At 43.7% G+C, this 23,828-nt stretch overlaps 1 protein-coding gene across 2 annotated transcripts in view; it reads right to left on the bottom strand.

The window, feature by feature from the left end:
- LOC120860490 (nidogen-1) overlaps positions 1-23,828 on the bottom strand; it is a 98,686-nt gene that overhangs the window by 45,018 nt on the left and 29,840 nt on the right. Inside the window, exons 2-9 of one of the 2 annotated variants that reach the window (XM_040236307.1) lie at positions 22,106-22,405; positions 19,656-19,882; positions 16,752-17,125; positions 12,596-12,748; positions 8,066-8,317; positions 6,315-6,515; positions 3,642-3,887; positions 1,730-1,873 (exon numbers count right to left, since the gene is read on the bottom strand). In XM_040236307.1, coding sequence (XP_040092241.1) covers positions 1,730-1,873; positions 3,642-3,887; positions 6,315-6,515; positions 8,066-8,317; positions 12,596-12,748; positions 16,752-17,125; positions 19,656-19,882; positions 22,106-22,405 — 1,897 coding nt within the window. The remainder of the gene's footprint in view (positions 1-1,729; positions 1,874-3,641; positions 3,888-6,314; positions 6,516-8,065; positions 8,318-12,595; positions 12,749-16,751; positions 17,126-19,655; positions 19,883-22,105; positions 22,406-23,828) is intronic. The other variant, XM_040236308.1, reaches the window with a different exon arrangement.

The following is a 23,828-nucleotide window of genomic DNA, read 5'->3' as shown; positions in this document are numbered from 1 at the left end:
TACTGGTGGTGGGATATAAAATGATGCAGCTGCTGTGGAAAACAACGTGACGGTTCTTCAAAAAAGTCAAACACAGAATTGATGTGATCCAGCAATTCTACATCTGGGTATATCCCCAGAAGAGTTGAAAGCAGAGTCTTAAACAGATATTTGTACCCCCACGTTCACAGCAGAAATATTCACAAGAGCCCAAGAAGTGAAGCAACCCAACTGTCCACAGACAAATGAATGGTTTTTGTAAAAAAGGAATATATGCATACCATGGACTATTTCTCAGTTTTAAAAAAGGAGGGAAGGGGGGAAGAGGGAAGGGACAAACTGGAAGATCGGGATAACACAAACACACTACTATATAAAATAGATAACTAATAAGGGCCTACTGTTTCGCACAGGGAACCCTACTCAGTACTCCGTAATGGCCTATAAGGGCAAAGAATCTAAAAAAAGAGTAGATATATGTATATGTATAACATATTCACTTTGCTATACAGCTGAAACTAATACCACATTGTAAATCGACTATAGTCCAATAAAATTTTTTTTTTTAAAGTAAGGAAATTGTGACACAGGCTACAATATGTATGAACCTTGAGGATATGATGCTATGTGAAACAAGCCAGTCAAAAAAAGACAAATAGTGCATGATTCCACTTACATGAGTTGCCTAGAGTCCTGGAATTTGTAGAAAGTAGAATGGTGGTTGCCAGGGGCTGGGGCCAGGGGCTATGGAAAGTCATTATTTAATGGCAATACAGTTTCGATTTTGCAAATGAAGAGATCTGGACATGGACGGTGGTGATGGTCACACAACAACGTGAAAGTCCTTAATGCCACTGAACTGTACACTTAAAAATGGTTAGGATGATCAATTTTATATTATGTGCACTTTACCACAATTAAAAATGATTTTTAAAAGACAGAAATGAAAACCTCTATCTCATCAGAGTTGCTGAATTAGATGAGATGGTGTTTGTGAAGCGCCTAACACAACAATGTTACTAACAGTTATGGTCACACACTAAGTCACTTCAGTCACCTCAGACTCTTTGTGACCTCATGGACTGTAGCCCACCAGGCTCCTCTGTCCCTGGAATTTTCTAGACAAGCATACGGGAGTGGGTTGCCATTTCCTACTCCATATGGTCATATTACGGAGAAGGCAATGGCACCCCACTCCAGTACTCTTGCCTGGAAACTCCCATGGACGGAGGAGCCTGGTGGGCTGCAGTCCATGGGGTCGCTGAGAGTTGGATACGACTGATTTCACTTTTCACTTTCATGCACTGGAGAAGGAAATGGCAACCCACTCCAGTGTTCTTGCCTGGAGAATCCCAGGGATGGCAGAGCCTGGTGGGCTGCTGTGGGGTCGCACAGAGTAAGACACGACTGAAGCGACTTAGCAGCAGCAGCAGCAGCATGGTCATATTATGTGTAGTTATTAGCAGCCCTGACTTTCTCTTTCCTTTAAACCTGAGTATTCTCAAGATGAAGTGGTGTATGGCCTTATAAATTCTGCTCTGCTGCTTAGAGTCAGGGCATCTGATCAGATGATGAAGGGGCCAGGACCCCTAACATCGTGGGGAAACCCCGAGTGTGGGGCTTAATCAACTCGGCATGCCCATCAGTATTTACCTCCCCTGTGTTTCCTTGCCTCTCCCAGCTCTCTGCTTTACAGTATCTGTTTGCCCCCTGCCAACCTCCCCACACACGTCAGGGTGAATGGCTGTACCGTGGCAGGCCCGTCCGTCTCCTCGGAAGCCGATGGAGCACTCGCAGGTGAACTGCGCCCCCGGGCCAGGGCGACAGGCCGCGTTGGCGTCACACCCATGACTGCCAATGTAGCAAGGATTCTGAAGGGCATCAGGGGAGCCATCTGTGAAGGCGGAGACATTGAAACCACATGAGGATTCAGAAACGCTATAGCTTACCTCTTCCCCCAGAAAGAAGGACAGGATAGATGACCAGGAAACCTGCCGACTCCTGCTCACTTGAAGTGGGATCAGCAAACCACATCCCTTTGGACTCATGTCTATTTCTATGAAGTTTTATTGGAAACCGGCCACATGCATTTACTGGCAAGTGGTCTATGGCTGGTTTTGTGCTACAGTTGTGGAACTGCACTCATGACAGAAACTGCATGACGAGCAAAGCCTCCAATATTTGCTGTTTGGCCTTTTAAGAAAAAATATGCCAACCCCTGATGCCTGGAGCTACAGCGGTCAAAGGAGGGCGAGAAACACCTGCCCTCTTCTGGTGTATGGAGAGCCAAGGGCCAATCTGACCAGCTGGAGAAGTGACCTGGGTATGGAGGGAGAACCAAAAATAACTGAGACAGAGAAATACCACACCCAGACACCAAATATACACAACCTCTAGGGCTTATAGATTTGGACTATGTGAGACCTTGAGGCTGGCCGGTCACACTAGCCCCAGCTTCTTCCACAACCAGAAGCACCCTAGACCAGACCCCAGCTCCACGCTGTGCTGTCCCAGGGCAGAGAGCTCACCGTAGGCTCTGGGCCGGACTTTTAGCAGATTTGATTTGGACTTCCCCAAGCCCTGAGCATACATTCCTTTCACAGTTGAGTGTCAGAGTTTTTAAAAATAGGCACATGAAAAGATGCTCAATATCACTAATTATTAGGTAAACGCAAATAAAAACTACAAGGGGTACTACCTTTCACCAGTCAGAATGGCCGTCATTAAAAAGTCTACACATAACAATGCTGGAGAGGATGTGGAGAAAATGGAACCCTCCTGCCCTGTGGCGGGAATGTAAATTTGTGTAGCTGCTAAGGAAAACGGTATGGAGGTTCCTCAAAAAGCTAAAAACCAGAGTTGCAATATGATCCAGCAACCCCACTCCTGAGCATATATCCAGACAAAACTACAAGAAGATAGATGTCCCTATGTTCATAGCAGCACTATTCACAACAGCCAAGACAGGGAAGAATCTAAACGCCCACTGACAGATGAATGGATAACGATGTGATACACAGATACAACAGAATATTACTCAGCCATAAGAGGGAAAAAGGAATGAAAGAATGTCATTTTGCAGCTACATGGATGAACCTAGAGACTACCATACTAAGTGAAGAAGTCAGAAATCTTATCATTTCTATGTGCGACCTAAAATATGACACAAATGAATTTATTTACAAAACAGAAACAGACTCACAGATATAGACAACAGACCTGTGTTGTCAAGTGGTGGGGGGGCAGGGGTTGGGGAGAAGGGGAGGGTAGGACTGGGGAGTTTGGGATTAGCAGATACAGACTATTACATACAGAATGGTATAGAACGGACAGAGAACAAGGCCCTACTGTATAGCACAGGGAACTATATTCAATATCCTGTAATAAAGCATAATGGAAAAGAGTAGAAAATAAATACATAAATAAAAATAAACGCACGGCTGCAGGCAGGTGCAGCCCTTGAATGATCTACTCGTTACCTTAGGTTTTCTAAGAATCATAGCTGAGAAGATGTTTATTTTTGTCAGGAGCTATTTTAGTATGACTTTCTTCTTACCGAGAACAAGAGATGAAGAACAACATGTCAAAAACACAGAGAGGGCCATGCAGGTGGACACACACACAGACACACACAATGCCCAGTCTGAGCCGCCACCTCTTACCCCTCACAGGACCAATGGAGTTGCTGAGAGCATAGCGCAGGATCCTCTCCTCCTGGTTGTACAGGACAAACACGCTGTCCACAGAGAGCTGCTGGGTGCTGGGCAGGACCGGCTGGGAGTCGTCGTGGACGCACTCCTGGAAGGTGATGGTCTGGCGCCACTGGTAAGTGTGGGCGTGCGAAGGGGCAGTACCATGTTGCTCGGGCTCCGTCACCGTGTACTCCCGGGTGGAGGAGGATGTGATCACTGGGTGTGGGCGGCAAGCAGGGAGACAGGAGAGAGTCTGAGGATGCAAGAGGCTTAGGACATGAAAATCATCAGCAGGGCTTCCCCGGCAGCTCAGTGGTAAAGAATCTGCCTGCCAATGCAGGGGACACGGGTTCGATCCCTGGTCCAGGAAGATACCACATGCTGTGGGGCAACTAAACCCCTGTGCCAAAACTATTGAGCTGGGGCTCTAGAGCCCAGGAGCTGCAACTGCTAAACCCTGGGACCGCAGAGCTGGTGCTCCATAAGAAGCGAAGCCACTGCGATGAGAAGCCTGCCCACCACAACTAGAGAGCAGCCCCCACCGGCAGAAACTAGAGGAAAAGCCTGACCAGAAATGAAGACCCAGCAAAATCCAAAATAAATAAATAAAATAATCAGCAGTATTCTCTGCTCATACTGTGGCCAGATGAGAGGTCAGATGGAACAGGATAAATAAGACCATTTATTTCCGTGTTGAGATTCATTCTGCTACCTAGATTTCCCATTATTGCTGTTATTTGCATTAGGAATATTTATTGCTTTTTCTCTTCAAGTGTTTCTCTGTAGGTTCCTTAGTCAACCCAGGGACTAAGGCCTGATGGAAAGAGCACTAGCTTGGAAAGAGATACGCGAGAATTCACAACTTGTACCTTCATTCACAAGGAGCATGATCACAGACCAGTTATTAACTTCTTTACCCTGTTTCCTTTACAACATGGACTGGGGTAAGGATGAGATACTATATATAGAATTTCTGGAATCAAGCAGGCTAATACTCTATAAGACAAACTACCATTTACGGAGCATTGACCACGTGACAAGCAGAGTGCTAACTGCTTTCTATGGGTTATCTCACTTAGGATTCAATAAATAGTGGCTGCTATAAATAACCCTAGATTAAACGGTTCTCTGATGTATAAAAATGAGACATTAATAGGTTTCAGTAGCTAATTTCTATAAACTACTAAAGAGCTGTGAGCAAATCTCAACAGAGAAGAGAGACAGTCTTCCCTACTCAGAAGAGAGCTAGTTTACTTTTGGCCCATGCAGTGAAAAATCTTGACTTCCTATTTTAAAAAAAGAAGTACAAAAGGCTCTTTATATTTGTGTGCTCTGCTGTAGTTGGTAATAAAAGCCAGAGGATAAATAAAAGATTGATGTAAGCTGCCTCTTGTCCAGCTCCCATGTGCTGGACTGCCAGAAACACCATCTGGTCACAGCCTGACTTGCAGGTGGGGTCCCCCTGATACTCCTCCCACCTCCTACCCACCCTCTCATTTTCCCCAGGAGAGCCCGAGCAGGCCACGAAGTCATGGTAACTGGTACAACCCTTCTAGATGGCAAAGAGACTTTAAAGAGTTTCCTTTGACTCATCGCTTCTATTTCTAGGAATTCGGTCAGAAAAGAATCAGAAATTTGGTCAAGGTGTATGATGAAGATGAACATTGCAACTCATGGAGACAAGGAAAAATTGGAAATAATGTAAGCTTTAGAAAAGAGAATGGTTTAAATTGATAGCCATACAATAAAATGCTATAGATTCATTTGTTTGCAAAGCCTATTTAATGGAACTATCAAGCCGTCATGATTTGACCTAACTGGAAAAGTGAACGTACAATAATGCGGTATGATTGCAATTTAAATTGAAACTATATACGTGACTGTAGAGTATATAATAGTATTGCATCAATGTTAAACTTCCTGATTTTGATGATTGTACTGGGACCATGAGAGAATATTCTTGTCATTAGAAAAAACACGTGAAATATTGTAAAATATTTAGGAGATGCATGATCACAGCATCTACAACTTACTCTCTCTTATATATAAGGAAGGGAGAGAACAATTAAGAGAATGTAGCAAAATGTTAACAATTGGTGAAGCTGGGGAAATGATATGCGGCTATTGTGCTATTTTCAACTTTCTGTAAATTTGAAATAAAAAGTTTAAAAACTACATATAGATATATAATAAAATTATTTCATTCTGAAATTATATAATATGATGAGCTATTTATGTTGGGCTAGTATACATGTTGATATATATGTGAATATATGTGTAATATACATATGTTGGGATTTTTTTATATATAAAGAAAAGTATATGATTTTTCATATATAAGGATAGAATATGTGTTGATAAATAAATATATACGTGAGGTATATATACGCTGGGATATATTTTGTATATAAGGAAAAGGCTGAAAGAAATACACTTAATATAATAATTGTGTCCTGGTTTTAGGTGTGTAAGTTATGCTTATTTTCTTTTCTGCACTAAAGTCTCTCCAATGAGCATGCTCAGTGTCTGTAATTAAGGGAAGGTGATCTGAATAAGGTAAGCCCTGCGTTTCCCTTTCTGGAGGCCAGGAGACAGCCCGTGTGCAGCACTGCCCTGGGATGCTAGATGCGGGACGTGGCTCACCCTGCCGTGAGTAGTGGTAGAGCTCCGTGTAGGGTTCGATGTGCACCGAGGAGCCAAAGGCGATCTGCGGCACGCGGCCCTCCAGCTCCGTGTCAATGGTCAGGTGTCCGTGCTCATCGATGCCGCTGAACTGCTGCTTAATGATCAGCTTGTCTGGGTGTCCCACAAAGGTCACCTCAGCCTGGCGGGTGAACTCCCCCCCTGCAAAGCAAGGTCAGTCTGTCACTTTGCTGTCAAAGAAGTCACATTCATGCCTGCCCGGACTCATGGTGGGGACAGGTTCACACCACCTCTACAGACGCCTTAGTCTGGTGAGTAGAAATAGGGCCGGTGATGTCAAGGAAAGGGCCATCCTCGCAGCCCAACTCAGTCACACACAAGAAACAAAAGCCATTTCCCATCTGAAAACCAGCATCTGAGACGGGTGGGCTCAGGATTTGTGCTGGAAAAAGCAGGGTATTGGGATTTGTGCTCAGTACTGGTTGGGTGAACTTGAATGAGTTATTTAAACCCACTGAGCCTCCATTTCCTGATGATGAAAATGGTGAACAATATCTATCTTGCAGAAATTAGATAAGTATGTTAAAAAGTACTCTGCCAAATGTCAAGTGCTCTAAGACATCAGCTAGGGGATGACTATTGTTCACAGCTAAGCCCTGGCCAGGGCAAACCATCACCAAGTCCAGACGCCATCCTAGGAGCACACACCATGGGTGCTGGCTTGGGACCTCCCCTTGGTCTATGCAGGGCAGCAGCCCCAGACAAGCAGGAAAAAAATACTCCACCTTCTTCCAGCTTCCTCCCTTTTCCACGTTTGCAGTCTCCCCTGATAGCATGGCTGGCAGCTAGTTCATGATATGTGAAAATTATATGAAATTTACCTTTCAGTGCCCATGAATAATTTCACTGGAACACAGTCATGCTCATTCATTTGTGTATTATCTATGCCTGGTTTCAACTGATAACAACAGAGCTGCAACAGAGAACGAATAGCCCAAAATATTTAGGCAAAGCTTAAAGTACTTATTCTCTGGCCCTTTGCAGAAAAAAGTCTGACAACTCCTGCTTTACAGTCCCCAGGTCCAGGCAGATATCCCGCTGATAACACATGTTCTGAGCAGTTAAGCACCACTGTAGAAACAAATATTTGCTGTTGTAGGGAATTTGTAAAGATTACCTTTGCCTCCCTGAAGTTGATGTAAGTTACAACGTAACTTCAATTTAAATCAACCCATATACAAAGCATCACCAATATGAAATTGCTCCCTGATCACAATGCAGTTCTAGATAGTCTTGGGTAATGATTGTTGTTGTTGTTCAGTCGCTTAGTCGTGTCCAACTCTTTGTGACCCCATGAACTGCAGCACGTCTGGCTTCTCTGTCCTTCACTATCTCCTGGAGTTTGCTCCAGCTTATGTCCATTGATGTCATCTAGCCATCTCATCATCTCTCGCCTCCTTCTCCTCTTGCCCTCAATCTTTCCCAGCATCAGATTCTTTTCCAATGAGTTGGTTCTTCGCTTCAAGTGGCCAAAGTAATGGAACTTCAGCATCAATCCTCCCAATGAATATTCAGGGGTGATTTCCTTTAGGATTGACTGGTCTGATCTCCTTGTATACTAATGAAAAACTTGATGATTTTACCCCAACACATTATTTCCAGAGCCACAAAATACTTATTTGTAACTTATTTTCAGACACATAGAGTTCCCTTTCCATTCAACCCAGCCCATTAATTTTAAGGTCAATTACCTGTGATGCTGAAGCCATTCTTGAATCCATCTTGCTCCACTGCAAACATCCATCCAATGATGCCTCCAATAGGGGCCAGAGGAAGCAGAGAGTACCCGACAGTCTCAGGAATGGTGCTGATGGCTGTGTAGGACCGCCCATGGTTCATCACCACATAAGAATGGAGGTCAGTATTCTCAAAGACAATGGGAACCTGGCTGTCCCCAACGAAGATCCTCCCTTTCACCTTGCCGTTAACTCGCTGCGGGGAACCTGAACGAGAAACAAAGAAAGAAGCCAGCCCTTCAGAACAGAATAGTGTGTCTGGTGGGCTCTGTACCCGTAAAGCAAAGAGCCCAACAGTGTTGGGGTAAAGTGCTTTTGGGGTTAGTGAAAGAAGTCATTCTTCCCAAGACGAAGGCAGTCCCTGCAGCTGTGCCTATGAGCTATAGAAATTCCAACTTTCTTCCTCTCTTCCATACTGATGGATAATGGATAGCAGAAAAGTGGGACCCACTGTATGATGAAGGAACATCAGAGGCAAATAAAACAATTTCAGGAAAGTAGCATCATGGGTGATCCAGAACTAGGTGATATATAGCTGATTACTTTTGAGAATATTAGGGAGAGAATTAGTCATTTCACTGGGACAATGGGGCTAAACGAGATGGGACATTAGGTTGTCTGATTTATAACATATCTTTTTTAAAAAAAATAACTATTTTTGGCTGAGCTAGGTCTTTGTTGCTGTGCCCGGGCTTTTTTTAGATGCAGTACGCAGGGGCCAGGGGAGCTACTCTTCATTGCGACGTGCAGGATCCTCATTGCAGCGGCTTCTCTTGTTTCGGAGCATGGGCTCTGGGTGCCCGGGCTTGAGCAGGTGTGGTGCCCGGGTTTAGTTGCTCCACAGCGTGTGGAACCTTGTTGGATCAGGGATCAAATCCATGTCCCCTGCACTGGCAGGTGGATTCTCACCTACTGGGCCACCAGGGAAGTCCCTAAGACTCAGGGACTTCTCTTAAAGAGCATCTCTGGCTCAAATATAAGTTGGCCAGTCTGAGTCCTAGACCCTCACTAACCCAAGCCAGATAGAAGTAGCCACAGTGGGTATTGTAGGTCACACAAATATGCCCTCTGACCCATAATCAGCTTGTGGGCTAGGGTGTGTTTGTTCTTGGTCATTTCCTTTACTGGGAAAGATGTGAAACTTACTATGGCATATTTATAAGCTTTTTTCATATACTACCAAATAGTATATGTAGGACACCATTTTAAAAAATTGCATTAATGATAAATGCTAGCATACTCATAGAGGAAAAATGTCTGAAGAGAGCTACACAAAATTGCTAACAGAGGTTAATTCAGGGTGATATGGTGAACTTTCATTTTCTATACTATATATCTCTATAATGTTGGGATATTAATAAGTTGCATGTATTTATTATTGCTTAATCAGGAAAAGAAAAAAACTCAAGAAATTAAGTTGTTCTTGTATTTGAATAAGAAAATGGAAAGTTGCCATATGACCCAGCAATTCTAACTCCTGAGTATATACCCAAGAAAACAGAAAACATATGTTCACTTGAAAACTTGTACATGAATGTTCTTAGCAGCATTATTCATTAAGAGCCAAAATGGGAAAGGACTCAAATGTCCATCAACTGATGCACAGATAAAAAAAATGTGGAAAATCCATACAATAGAATATTATTTAGCTAGGAAAAAGGAAAAAGGTACCGATACATCCTAAACATGGATACACCCTGAAAACATTATGCTAAGTAAAAGAAGGCAAACACAAAGGTCCCATGACATATGATTCCATTTATATGGAATGTCCCGAACAGGAAAACCCACATGGACAGACAGCAGATTCGGTGCTGACAGAGCGTGGGAATGAGGATGAATTGAGGGTGGCAGCTAAAAGACCCAAGTTTCCTTCTGGCATGATGAAAATGCTCTAAAATTAGAGGTAACAGTTGAATAACTTAGTGAATATACTAAAAACCACCAAATGGTATACTTTGATTGTGTTACTGACATCTTAAAAAAAAAAAAGCTGAAGGAAGAGGTAAGTACATCAGGTTTGATGTAGAATTAAATTCTACCACTTATTGATTGTACACATCATGTTTCTCTTCCTAGACTGTAAATGACTAGAGACAGGACCTTCACACCCAACTCCCTGGTTCCGTCATAGCAGAGTTTTCTGTACATGGTAAGTTCTCGGTAAAACTTGTAGACTAACCTCAGACAAATGAGCTCTCATCTGAGCACCATCGTCTGTGTTCTGAAGACTTTCTGCTGTGTTTAATATACCCTCTTCAGTGTCATGCATTGGAGAAGGAAATGGCAACCCACTCCAGTGTTCTTGCCTGGAGAATCCCAGGGACGGGGGAGCCTGGTGGGCTGCCGTCCATGGGGTCGCACAGAGTCGGACATGACTGAAGCGACTTAGCAGCAGCAGCAGCAGAAGCAGCAGGGCTTCCCCTGGTGGCTCAGACGGTAAAGAATCCACCTGAGTTTGATCCCTGGGTTGGGGAGATCCCTTGGAGGAGGACATGGCAACCCACTCCAGTATTCTCGCCTGGTGAACCCCCATGGACAGCAGAGCCTGGTAAGTTACAGTCCATGGGGTCACAAAGAGTCAGACACAATTGAGCAACCAAGCACAGCACAGCTGCTAAACAGGATCACGGAGGGACTTCCCTGGCAGTCCAGCAGCTAAGATTCTACACTTGCACTGAAGGGGGCATGGGCTCAATCCCTGTTGGGCCCTCATGCCACACGGTGTGGCCCCCAAAGCAACAAAACTCCCCACAACAAGGTCACTGACAAGCCAAGGCAGATTCGACACACAGAGTATTTCTGCACATAAACTGTGTCATTACACTGGGGAAATGCTATGAAGTTAGAAGACTAAGATCGAAAAAATGCCTCCCCCAAAACAACTACAGAAACAAGCAGGAAAGCCAAGGGAAGAAAACCAAATTTTTTCCATCAAACTTGGAGCTACAAAAATATTTCAAAAGTAGTAAGATTCCAAGAAATATTTAAACCACAAAACTATGACAGGGCGTGTTTAGAACGTCAAAAAATGTAGCTGAGCAATCTTTCAGATGCAAGCTTCCTGCCAAATGCAACCTGTCAGCATTCCCAGCTCTGACATTTGGCATGGAAAGAGCTCATGAGATCGATCTTTGAGAAGAAGGGTTCATTGTAAATTGTGGAAGTTCTTCCCAGGGCAAGCAAAATATAAAAGCCAAGCCTGAAACAAAGCAACAGAAGCATGTCATTCCTGGGGCAACGGGCAAGAAAAGAGATAACACATTTATAGATGTTATAAACATCCCCCCAAATTAATATGCAAAGCATACAGAAATTTCCGTCCTTGCTAAAGACAGTATTTTACAAAACTAATTGTGACCTAGAAGGAACTTTTTTTTTTTTCCGAACCTTTCTTTTTTTTTAAACAAATTAAAATAACTGATTTAACTTTAGCTATGGCAGGAAATCTGAAAAACAGAAAAGCATTCCTCCAACTGAGTGTTATTTAGTCATATTTTGCCAAGCAACTGAGGTTCCTGCTTAAACATATGAGGAAAATGACGGGTGGCAAGTGGAGCGATTTGGCATCTGCAGAGACCGGTGTTCAGCATGGTTTGCTTTATTTTTGCTTTCATTCTCATTTATGGTCTTGGGTTCCCTCTCTAAGTAAACTGTTATCTGGACCCTCTAGACTTTTGCAGAGATTTTTCAGAACATCTGAAAACATCAAGACTGGTTGATCCTTTTTTGGGGGTGCAGAGCTCAGGACTGATGCCAGCCCCCAGCCAAATATGTTTTGGAGTTGACAGCACAATGGGTCTGGTCTCCAAAGTTAGCTGTGATGCGCCCCTGCTGCTCCTCCATCACCATGCTGGGGTTCCAAGGACACAAGGACAGGAATACCAGAGAGTAGGGGGACTGGAATAGTCCTTACCCCCTACATACTGCGTTGGCCAGAAAGTTCGTTTGGTTTTAAGTACAAATAAAAGACACATTTTTCATTTTCACCAAGACCTTTACTGAACAAAGTACTTATTGAACAAACTTTTGGGCCCACCCAACATTTTGGTCTTCACCAGCCCACCATGGCCCTGCTGGAGCTGAACCACTATCAGCATAGTCTGAGCAACACCAAAAGAAGAGGTTTGAAAGAAACGGAGGAAAGCGAGGGGGGCTGACGATTCACGGTCCAGGCTGCTTAATTTCAACATTTCAGCCTGAAGATGGGTTCTCAACGGCCGTCACTTCAGAGATGGAGAAACACCACAGGAAAGAAAGAGACCTCCCCTTTTTAGTAAAAAGGGCATTCCCCAGGACCTCACCCCCACCCCCATAGAGAAATACAGGCAAGAACGAGGAATGAGAGACGAAATATCACTGCCCAGCCGAAAACACCACTACCCTTAGAGATCTGGGTAAAGGCAAGATTTCAAAACAAGCACCAAAACAAAATCACTCCTCCCTTTTCTCCCCCTTAAAGAGGATCAGACAAAGACACAGTACCTTCGGCGACACACTGCCGGCCGTTCCCGGTGTAGCCAGCAGCACAGCGGCAACAGAAGCCGGTGGCAAAGTCCCTGCACTGCGCGTGCACAGAGCACCGGTGTCTGTTGCTGGCACATGTCTGCCGGGAATCCGTGTTGTAGCTGAAAACTGCTCGGAGAGAACACAGCAACCAGTAAGCGCTTCACCGGGCTCCGGACCAGGAGGCGTTAGAACACTGCCCCTCAGCTGCGCAAGACTGGACGTCTGCTCAGGCCGTTCAGACACAGGGCTCTCTATCTGTGGCCTCTTAACTAGTACAGTGGTTCCATCACGCAAATCACTGGGGCATGTGGGTCTAAAAGGAGTTTGAGAAATCACGTGGGTGAATTATTACTATTTTAATTTTTACTTTTTGGCTGTGCCATGAGGGAATGTGGGATCTTAGTTTCCTGACCAGGGATTGAACCTGCTCCCCTTGCGATGGAAGCATGGTGTCTTAACCACTGGACTGCCGGGGAAGTCTCAAGGTTGAATTTTTTTCAAATGCTATAATCCAATGTCCTTAGTATCAATGAATCAATATTGGGTGATAGCTGTCCAATGTCAATCTTAATATGGCATCCATTAAACGTCATCAGATATGCATCAGACCGACTTTCTAATAAAACAGCATCAAATTTGGGTGCAGATGTTAAAATATTTTAAAATTATATTTTATTGTGGTAAAATACATACAACACAAAATTTGCCATTTTAATGAGCTTAAAGTATTTTAAACTTTTTGGCCCCATTCTTCTCACCAGGGGATAAATCAGAAGCTCTTAAGAGTTAAAAGCTGGTTAGAAATAATTCCTCAGTCATACCTGCTCTAACAGCCTTTGGCCCAAGAAACATGAATTTCTCCCTAATGCAAATGGCTCTCCCTCCCAGGTTGATTTTATTAGAATGATGAGCCAGCTCATTAAACTTAAAAATGCAGAGCACACTAATTTGGAATGAATTAAAAAGCACAAGGAAGGATGAACTTTTGGAGGGGATAACGACCCAATTTATAATTGTTATGAGTGAAAATAAAAGTAAAGTTTGACCCCAGGTAGATTCCAGGAGTTCTACACACCCAGAAGGGAATTTCCTGGATGTATAAATGGCATTTGGAGCCAAGAACACTTGGGCCCTGAGCTGAACACATGTGATGCTACTGATTGCTTACGCTCAGCTCCCAGCGGGTCTGTTGTGGCTGGTATATCCGTGGATGACTATTCAAATCACACTAGGAATGCACTGCTGGCTACAGAAGACCGACCTTTCTAATAAAAACAGTGAAATAACTGGGATCAAGGGCAGAGAAAGATCTCCTTTAAACACAGCTGGGGTTCAGAGCTAGGCTTTTTGTTGTTGTTGTTATCAGTACCAAGTAATATATCACCATGAGTTGTTGGGACTAGCTACGCTCTCATTTCAAAGTGATGGATTCACAAATGAGAATTTCAGAGACACCTATGTGGGGTGAAAACAGGATGAGACTCAAAACTCAACATGCATGTACGCATGCTGAGTCACTTCAGTTGTGTCTTATTTTTTGCTGACTCTGACTATAGCTCACCAGGCTCTGTCCATGGGATTCTCTAGACAAGAATACTGGAGTGGGTTGCCATGCCCTCTTCCAGGGCATCTTCTCAACCCAGGGATCAAACCCACCTCTCTTATATCTTCTGCATCGGCAGGTGAGTTCTTTACCACTAAGGGGTTTCCCTGGTGGATCTGACAATAGAGTCTGTCTGCAATGCAGGAAACCTCGGTTCAATCCCTGGGTTGGGAAGATACCCTAGAGGAGGGCATGGCAACCGACTCCAGTCTTCTTGCCTGGAGAATTTCATGGACAGAGGAGCCTGGCGGCCTGTAGCCCATGAGGTCACAAAGAGTCAGACACAACTGAGCGACTAACACTTTCTTTACCACTAGCACCACGTGGGAAGCCCTCAAAACTCAACATATGCAAACAAACATGCCCATGACCTATCTTGGGGAGATCACTCTGAGAGCCAGCTATGAGAGCGGAGTGCCACATGCTAGATGGCAGCATCACCCCAGGAAATCCAGGGTGCCATGTGTGTAAGGCGAGCCCTGAGACATGAACCCGTGTCTTCATCATGTCACTAAATGTCACCTCTCCATCTCTGTGCCTCAGAAGTAAGCAACCACACTTCCCTGGCCACCAGATCCTGTCCATGCTTTGGGATACTCGATAAGAACAAACATTTATGATTATTGCTATGAGACAAACCACAAGTAAGGAGAAATAAAAATGGGTGAATAACGTGGAATGGGGTAGAGTTTTCTTTTTTTGAGTGTGATTATTTGTTTATTATTAGCTTCTACTATATTTCTTCAAGGTTTTCAAGTGTGGGAAATGTGACTTTATTTATCTTAAACTCTTTTTTATGGGGGGGAGTAGATTTTTTGTGGGACTTTTCATAGTAGAAATAATTATCATTTAAAGGCTTGGGCCATCTCCTTGACAGGAATATTACTGGTCAACCTGAAGGGCAAAAAAAAAAAAAAATGAACACAGTCTAATTCCCATGTCTTTTATAAGACAATTCAAAGCATGCTGGGATTCAAATGGTACACTTGAAAATGCTACATTTTCCTCTGAAATTAGCAAAAATGTGATACATTCTGTTCAGTTCAGTTCAGTATCTCAGTCCTGTCCCACTCTTTGCAACCCCATGGACTGCAACATGCCAGGCTTCCCTGTCTATCACCAACTCCCGGAGCTTGCTCAAACTCATGTCCATTGAGTCACTGATGCCATCCAACCATCCCATCCTCTGTCGTCCCCTTCTCCTCCTGCCCTCAATCTTTCCCAGCATCAGGGTCTTTTCGAATGAGTCAGTTGTTCGCATCAGGTGGCCAAAGTATTGGAGCTTCAGCTTTACCATCAGTCCTTCCAATGAATATTCAGGACTGATTTCCTTTAGGATGGACCAGTTGGATCTGCTTGCAGTCCAAAAGACTCTCAAGAGTCTTCTCCAACACCACAGTTCAAAAGCATCAATTCTTTAGCGCTCAGCTTTCTTTATAGTCCAACTCTCATATCCACACATGACTACTGGAAAAACCATAGCTTTGACTAGATGGACCTTTGTGGGCAAAGTAATGTCTCTGCTTTTTAGTATGCTGTCTAGGTTGGTCATAGCTTTTCTTCCAAGGAGCAAGTGTCTTTTAATTTCATGGCTGCAATCACCATCTGAAGTGATTTTGGAGCCAAAGAAAATAAAGTCTGTCACTGTTTCCATTGTTTCCCCATCTATTTGCCATGAAGTGATGGTCTGATATATTGATTTGGCCAAAAAGTTAAGTTGATTTGGGTTTTTCCATAACATCTTATGGAAAAAACAGATGTTATATTTTAAAACCATCCTTGAAAAGTGTATCCGGTTGTTTTGTATTTTTAATGTTCACAAACTAACTCTGAAACTGACTGGAGCCTGGAGGAAAAATAATCAACCATCCTCCTTCCATAAACCAAGAGGAAATAAATGTCAAAGATAAACCGTGTCAACAGAGGAACTTCTAAAATGTTTTTTCAGGTGGGTGAATATATTGCTGATCTCAGAAATCACAAATAAGGAAATCTGACTTTCAAAATAATTCTAAAGCACTTTTCTCTTTAAAACACACAAAAAAAGAAGAATAGGAAACTTGAAAGAGGACACATTCTACAGTCTCCGTAACTCCAGCCCTAATCCTGGATCCCTTGGTGTCTTTGCAGCCTTTGGGTCCCTCCATCCATGCTCTGGTGGTTCCGATGGTAAAGAATATGCCTTCAACGTGGGTGACCTGGGTTCAGTCCCTGGGTCAGGAGGATCCCCTAGAGATGGTTATGGCTACCCACTTCAGCATTCTGGCCTGGAGAATTCCATGGACAGAAGAACCTGGCAGGCTACAGTCCATGGGGTCACAAAGAGTTGGACACGACTGAGCAGCTAACACTTCCACTTTTCACTTCACCCATGCTCTGTAAGTTCCACCCCTCCTTCTCCAGGCTCTCATCCTTACAAACCTCACAAACCTCCAAATAATGCACACAGCTGACACCCCCCAGCAACGCTCCCCTATGTGGAAATCCAAGGATCCAACAACACACCACCTGCCACACAAACGGCCTTACCAATTCCTGTTTCCTCGACTTCATCCACATCTATGACTTGTGGCTGCTGCTGGGGAAACCTCTCCCCGGGCAGCTGGAAAGATCTGGTCTTCTCCGTGGGAGGCGTGAGGGGTCTCTCAGTAGCCATGCGGCGGGGGGAGAGGTCACTGGGCGTGTTGTACGTGCCACTGTCTCCCCTTCTTGGGGCCTCGTAGGGGAAGGATGTAGTAACCGCGTCCTCCAGGCCTAGACGCGTCACTGAGTCATAATCCTCATCGTCATACTCTGCTCCGTCGTCCGGTTCCAGGTTCACATCCGCAGGGACCACGCCGCTGGCCGTGGCTGGACTCCCGATCTCAAACACCCAGATGCCCTGTAGCCCAGAGTTGCTGCTCCTAGAGGGAAGGACAGGCTTCTTGGAAACAGGCCAGCAACTTACAAACAGCCCCCACCAACCAAGCAGAAGGAGCCCTGAGATCCATGTCAAATAAAAACCCCATGGCCTGAGACTGCCCACAGCCTCGGTGCAGGATAGGAGAGTAGATGTGGTCCTGTCTGGTCCTCATAGAGCTGAGACCATCCAGCAGGATATGGTGAAACTGTATCCAGTGGGCACAACCATTCCAGAGGCATGCTCAGGGATATTTTCAGACCTTAAAATGTGTTTATACGAATCACTGGTCAGTATGAGTAACCTGCTGACTGGATTTGTGTGCATTTTTTTCCATCATGCTCTTTCTGGGGACATGCTGTGATATGATAGTATTTGGCCTTTGTCTCTGGTTCTGGCATATAACCCCTAAGATCCTTGTAATCTCTGGAGTGATAAGAATGCCTTTTTGTATGCTAATGAGATGGCTAGTGGCTGCGGACCCTGGGTAGCTTCAGAAAGGCAGCTGGTCACTAGGAAGACCAAGGCATGATGATAGGGTTGGAATTTTCAGCCCCACACCCTGACTTCCAGGAAGAGGGTGGGGAAGTGGGGTTGGAGATAGTTAATCACCAATGGCCAATGACTTAATCAATCGTGCCTATGTAATAAAAATTCCTAAGTTATCAGGTTGACAAAGCTTTTGGACTGGTGGACACAGTTGAGGTGTGCTAGGAGGGTGGTGTGCCCAGAGAGGGCTTGGAAGCCCCTCACCTCCTCCTCCCCTCACACAATGCCCCTTGCCCTATGTATCTCTCCTATTTGGCTATTCCTGAGTTGCATCCTTTATAATAAACTAGCAATAGTCAGTGAAGTACTTTCCTGAATTCTGTGAGCCATTCTAGCAAATTATCAAACCAGAGCAGAGAGTCATGGAGCCCCCAGTTTATAGCTGGTTGATAGGAAGTGTAGGCAGCAACTTGGGACTTTCAAGGGATGTCTGAAGTGGGGCAACCTTGTAGGACTGAGCTCTTAAGATATGAGGTCTGTGCTGATTCTAAGCAGTTAGTGTCAGAACTGAATTATAGGATACCCAGTTGGTATCTGAAGAGTTGAAGAATTAGTTGGTAAGAGGGAAAAAACAAACAAACATGTATTTAGTGTCAAAAGTTGTGAGTAAAAACAGGACAGACTTGGTTTACTAGAAATCCTAACACTGTTAGCTGTGGAACCTTGGATAGGTCTCAGTTTACCTTTTCATGCTCAGAGGGTATAGTAAAATGCAAATGATATTCAGAATCTAAAGGCATTTTATAGTTATAAAACACAACAGAATAACCCTAATCTCAACTTCTTGCACTACCATTTTTACTGTTCTGATACCGTTTTACTATCAGAAATTGTATAAAGTGACCAGATTATACGATAGAAAGAAGGGACATACGTTATTCAGTGGAGAACACTGAGCAAAAGACTGGGCTGGGACAGGGAATGAGAAATCGAGAAAGTCCTGCAGAAATTGGACGTCTAATCAGTCTGTCCACCTGGGACTTGAGAAAAGGCAGTGATGTACAGGAGCTTGCTTGAACCAGCTTATAAAAAATCAAATTATATAAACTTACAATTAAACAAACTATATTAAAAGCAGAGGCAAATACGCAAAACTCATCCCATATGAATTATGTTCCTATTAGCTATGTTCTTGAAGTTATCTGAATCTACTGCACCTCTAGGGTGAGAATACTACATAATGGTTCACGTTTTCTCAACCTCCGGGTGAGTGACATGATGTAACAGCTGAAAACTGGCCGAGGTAGAAGTATTTATACCCCAGAAACAGGGAAATGCTATAAATGAGTGAGGGCTTCCTCAACCTGCATAAAGTCAATTGTTAAATATTTACCAGTACACTGTCAAAGGGTCGAGGAGTTTTAGACTCCACTGACAAAGGGAAATTGGGAGGAGGAGGTGCTTAATTTTTAAAAGAATAATTAAGTTTAATTATTAGAAAAAAAAAGTCTGAGCTTTTCCCCCTTTGCCAAATTCTACAAAATAGCCCAAGAGAGCACTGTTTCTATTATAACAACATTCCCCACCCCCAGTCAGTGTAGGGAAAAACCCTCTCAGCCATGGGTTCATAGCAAGAGATAGTTTTGAATAATTTCTAACTTTATAGAAGAGATGATAAAACTGTTTCAAATGAAAATGATATCTAAAAACTTGGATGCCTTTCATTCTAAGAGTATATTCCCTGAGTTCATCAGGAAAAAAGTACTACATAATATAAAACCTATATACAAAATTGAAATTTCTTATTTGTTTTTGGTCACACTGCACAGCTTAAATGATTTTAATTCCCCAACCAGGGATTGAACCTAGGCTGTCGGCAGTGAGAGCGCAGAGTCCTAACCATTGAACTGCCAGGAAAGTCCCCTACAGAATTTAAATCCACATTTTTAGGTAATATTCTATAAAGCCCATTACATTATTCTTATAAAACAGTCAGATGAGAATCTTATTAAAGGGAGAATCTACTGAAGAATAAAAAAGCATACTTGGCCAGATTTCCAATTGATTCTCTGTCATTAGCAAATATATTATAAGCTCCGTCACTCTTCCATATTAATCCTACTAAACCTTGGCTGAAAGCAACCACCGCAGGAACCTGGTTCTCCTCCTTCTTTGAGAATGTCGTGTAGAACTGCAGACCATCCTCCGGATAAAGGAAAATGGCATAGGTGCTGGAATCAGAGGAGGCCAGAATGCACTGGAATGTGTTTCTCTGTGAAGATGAGTTAAGATTCAGTTACTCAGGATCTTAAACTGTGCTATTCACCAGACTACATATAAAAAATACAGAGATGGCACTATTTGCACCTTATTCTAAAGAAATATTTTTGTAGCAAGGACAGTATTCCAGGATAATTCCACTTAAATATCTCTAAGGCTACGTCAACATGAAATTTTCTAATTAGTCAGTGAATACCTTCTGCATAACTGTGACCCTAAGGTTAACCAAAAATTATAGATGCTACCTCTATCTCTCAAGCAAATTTGCAAATTCTTATCCCCAGAATTTATTTCCACAGCCATTAAACATATTCAACCACATTTATTATTTAGTTTATTGAGCCCTAGCACTGTTCAGTAAGAAAGAACATAAGCTTTGGGAGAAAACAGATCTGGATCCAACTCCTTGCCCTCATCATTGGCTGAGTGACCTTGGGCATGTTACCTAACCTCTCTGAACCTTGATTTTTGAATCTGTAAAATGGAGAGAAAATCACCTACTGCACAGAAATGTTACGAGGACTATGTGAGCCAGCATATGAGAATCAGGCAGAGAACGTATTCCTTCATGTTAGTGCCTTTCCTGTGCACCAGACATTGCCCCAAACACTGTGAAGACGAAGGATAAAAATACATGATCCTGGCACTTGAGAATTTACAGTTTAGGTGGGAAGACTGACATCTGAACAAAACATTCCCAAACTAAAGAATGGAGTCTGTAACCAAGCTGCGTGCAGGCAAAGTGCCCAGTGCTGGAAGGGGCGGGGGCAGAGGAGGCTGAGTGAACAAGCAGGCGCTTAACACGAGCAGTGAGGGTCAGGGAGAGGCCATCACAGGCAGAGCACAGCTAGTGATGAGACTGTGGCTAAAGCAAACAAGCAAAAAGCCTCATCAGGGGATTGCCAATAATCTGGTCCAGCTGCTACAGGGGGGAGTGGAGAAGTCAGGATGAGAGGAGACTGGGCCCATGAGGCAGGCAAGAGCTCTGTACAATGGGTCAGGCAGTTATCACTCAAGTAAAGGAGATGCACACTTGAGAAATTTCAGGTTCTGTTTTATCGATTTATTTTTTTGCCATGCCATGCAGCATGTGGGATCTTAGATCCCCCACCAGGGAAGGAATCCCTGCCCCTGTCATGGACGCATGTCTTAACCACTGGACCACCAGGGAAGTCCCAAGAAACTGAAGGTTTTAAACAGTTTTCAAGCGTGCCACTCAGGTGGGTACAGGTGGCAAGCAAAACGTGTCAGGTTTCTCCAGTGTGCTCCATGGGATGCAATGTGTCCTATTTGGGAGGGAAAACGGTACAGCCAAGAGGTTTAGGGATGACTAAATTAAACTAAGTTAAGCAGGTGTCTGTACCGTAGGGCCTTCCAGAGTGAGACACCAAGAGGAACCTATAGTTTCAGCATTTCCCAAACTTATTTGGCCCAAGGAGTCTTTTTCCTCAAGGACTGTCTGTAGGACCAGTACTCTGGGGTACACACTTTGGGAACCACCAGCCTGGACCATTTCCTCCATTTAAAGATGCTTTTGGACCTTTCAAGTTGTACTCTACCCTGTCATGCTACAAAACTTAAATAATGGTGATGTGAAATTATTTTTCCAAGGAGAAACTGAAGTGTGTCCTAAAGTCTCACTTCAGATCTAGAGATGGGCTTCTTGACCTGCTCAAATATTCCCTTTCTAAGTGCAGGTCCAAGCTCTACATACCCTAACATCTTTCCCAACCACTGAATCTAAAGAAACCGCAGCCCTGCTTATGAAGAAACCTGTGTCCTGAACCATTCACATCGTACAAATAGATGGTGGGGGGGTTGTCCCCTCAACTAGAACATGGGTCTTATCTTTAGTTCTTCACATCCCTTGGGACTGCTTTATTATTTTAATTTATCACTGCATATTCATAAACTTGTAATAAATTCTCTAGGTCTGTAATTTATCAACTCTGTTCTTGCCATGTGGCTAGTTATCTCAGAGATCTTGGCTTTCTTTACATCTGATCATCATTACAACACAGATTTAGGTAGCCTGCAGATAAGACTTTGGACATTTCAGACCCACAATAAATAGCTTATTAGATTTTGCTTTGGATGTCCTATCTTTATCAATTGCATGGCCGTGGTGTACATCAGAGTAGCACAAACCAGAAGACCAAAGTTTGCAAAGCCAACATATTAGACTATTTGCCCCTGTGCCTGGACGGGTGCTTACCTTGCCTTCCAGGGTGGGGTCCTTGCTAGGCCCTTGGTAGGGAGCCACGGATTCCCAAGTGACAACCACCGCACTACTGGGCTTGAAAGAGACTTCTGGGAACCCTCTCTGGACACACTCTGCTGCCAGCTGAGTGACAGAGGGAGACAAGTCTTCCCGATAGTAGACTTTCCCCAGGCCATCTGTTGTGTCCAAGTCCGCCAGGAAAGGGGCGACTGCTCCAAAGGTTGGCGGGAAGGGCCCAGGATGGGTTTCTTTGGCTGGGGGTTCACTCATGGCAATGATGCCATTTGTGGTGACCTGTAAGAAACCAAGCATTGTTAAAAGGAGTGCAGAGACTTAGAACCAAATTTTGTGCATGCTCAGTCATGTCCAACTCTTTATGACCCTATGGGACTATAGCCCACCAGGCTCGTCTGTCCATGGGGTTCTCCAGGCAAGAATACTGGAGCAGGTTGCCATTTCCTGACCCAGGGATTGAACCCACATCTCCTGCATCGGCAGGGGGGTTTTTTTTACCATTGAGCCACCTGGGAAGCCCAACCAAATATTGGGAACCACCCAGATACCCATCAATAAGAGAACAGGTAAATAAATTCTGGTCTTAGCATACAGTGGAATACTATACAGTGATTTTTAAAAATACACAAAACAACATGAGTGAATCTCACTCATATTAAGCTGAGCAAAAGAATCCAGACACAACCGTAATACATGCTATATAATTTCACCTATGTGAGATTCAAAGACAACAGAATCAGCAAAAGCTATGATCTGGAATTATAAAACTCGGCATTCTCTTCCTAGAGAGGACAGCCTACTGGAAGGAGCAAGGGCAAGAATCGTAGACCTTGGGCTAATAATCCAGTGGTTAAGAATCTGCCTTGCCGTGCAGGTGACACAGGCTTGATTCAGTTGGGGAACTAAGATCCCACATGCCTTAGAGCAGCTAAGCCCTAACACAGCAACTGGAGAGCCCAGGAGCTGCAACTAAGACCTGACCCAGCTAAACAAATACATAAAGAAAAGACTCACAGGACCTGACTCTGGCATATGACTTGGGCAAGGGTCCTAAACTTCGAGTCTTAGGCTTCCTATGTGTGTGCTTTGTGGCACAAAAAGCACCATTCAAACATAAGTCATTATCAAAGCCTGCCTTAATTTACTCAACAGATGAACTAATCATGACAAAGCAGGGCTGAGCTAGAGCTGTGGGTCCACAAATGGGTACAACCCAGACTCTGCTTTCAAGGCACCCACAATCCAGAAGGATGTGGAGGACTAACACAAACAGATGATGGGACAATAAGCAAATGAGAGTCAAGAAGTAAATGTGAATGGGCCACGAGGCTGTCATTACTTTGAACAGATCAATGACCTGCATCAATAGCTAACTTTATTGGATGTTTATCATGTTCTAGACCTCTTATTAATATTGAATCCTCAAAAGAACCCCATAAGAATAGCTATTACTATTTTTTAAAATTCTGAGGGTCATTTTTATTCTAATAAATTTGCTTTTTCCCCAAACTTTTCAAGATACATATATTATGTGCATGATCAGAAAACAAAGTTTATATGTAAATAAAAGAACATCAAGATTCCAATGGGAAGCAGGCCAAAGGGTATTTCAGTTTTCAAGAAGAAAGACCAATAAGAGGAACATGTTCCATTTCAACCTCACAAGTTATCAAAAGGTGCAAGAAAAGCAATAACGTGCTAC

Source organism: Oryx dammah, unplaced genomic scaffold (assembly GCF_014754425.2).
Source record: "Oryx dammah isolate SB20612 unplaced genomic scaffold, SCBI_Odam_1.1 HiC_scaffold_11077, whole genome shotgun sequence".
Lineage (NCBI taxonomy): Eukaryota > Metazoa > Chordata > Mammalia > Artiodactyla > Bovidae > Oryx > Oryx dammah.
The sequence above is the reverse complement of the archived record's forward strand: the minus strand, read 5'-3'. Positions and strand labels throughout refer to the sequence as shown.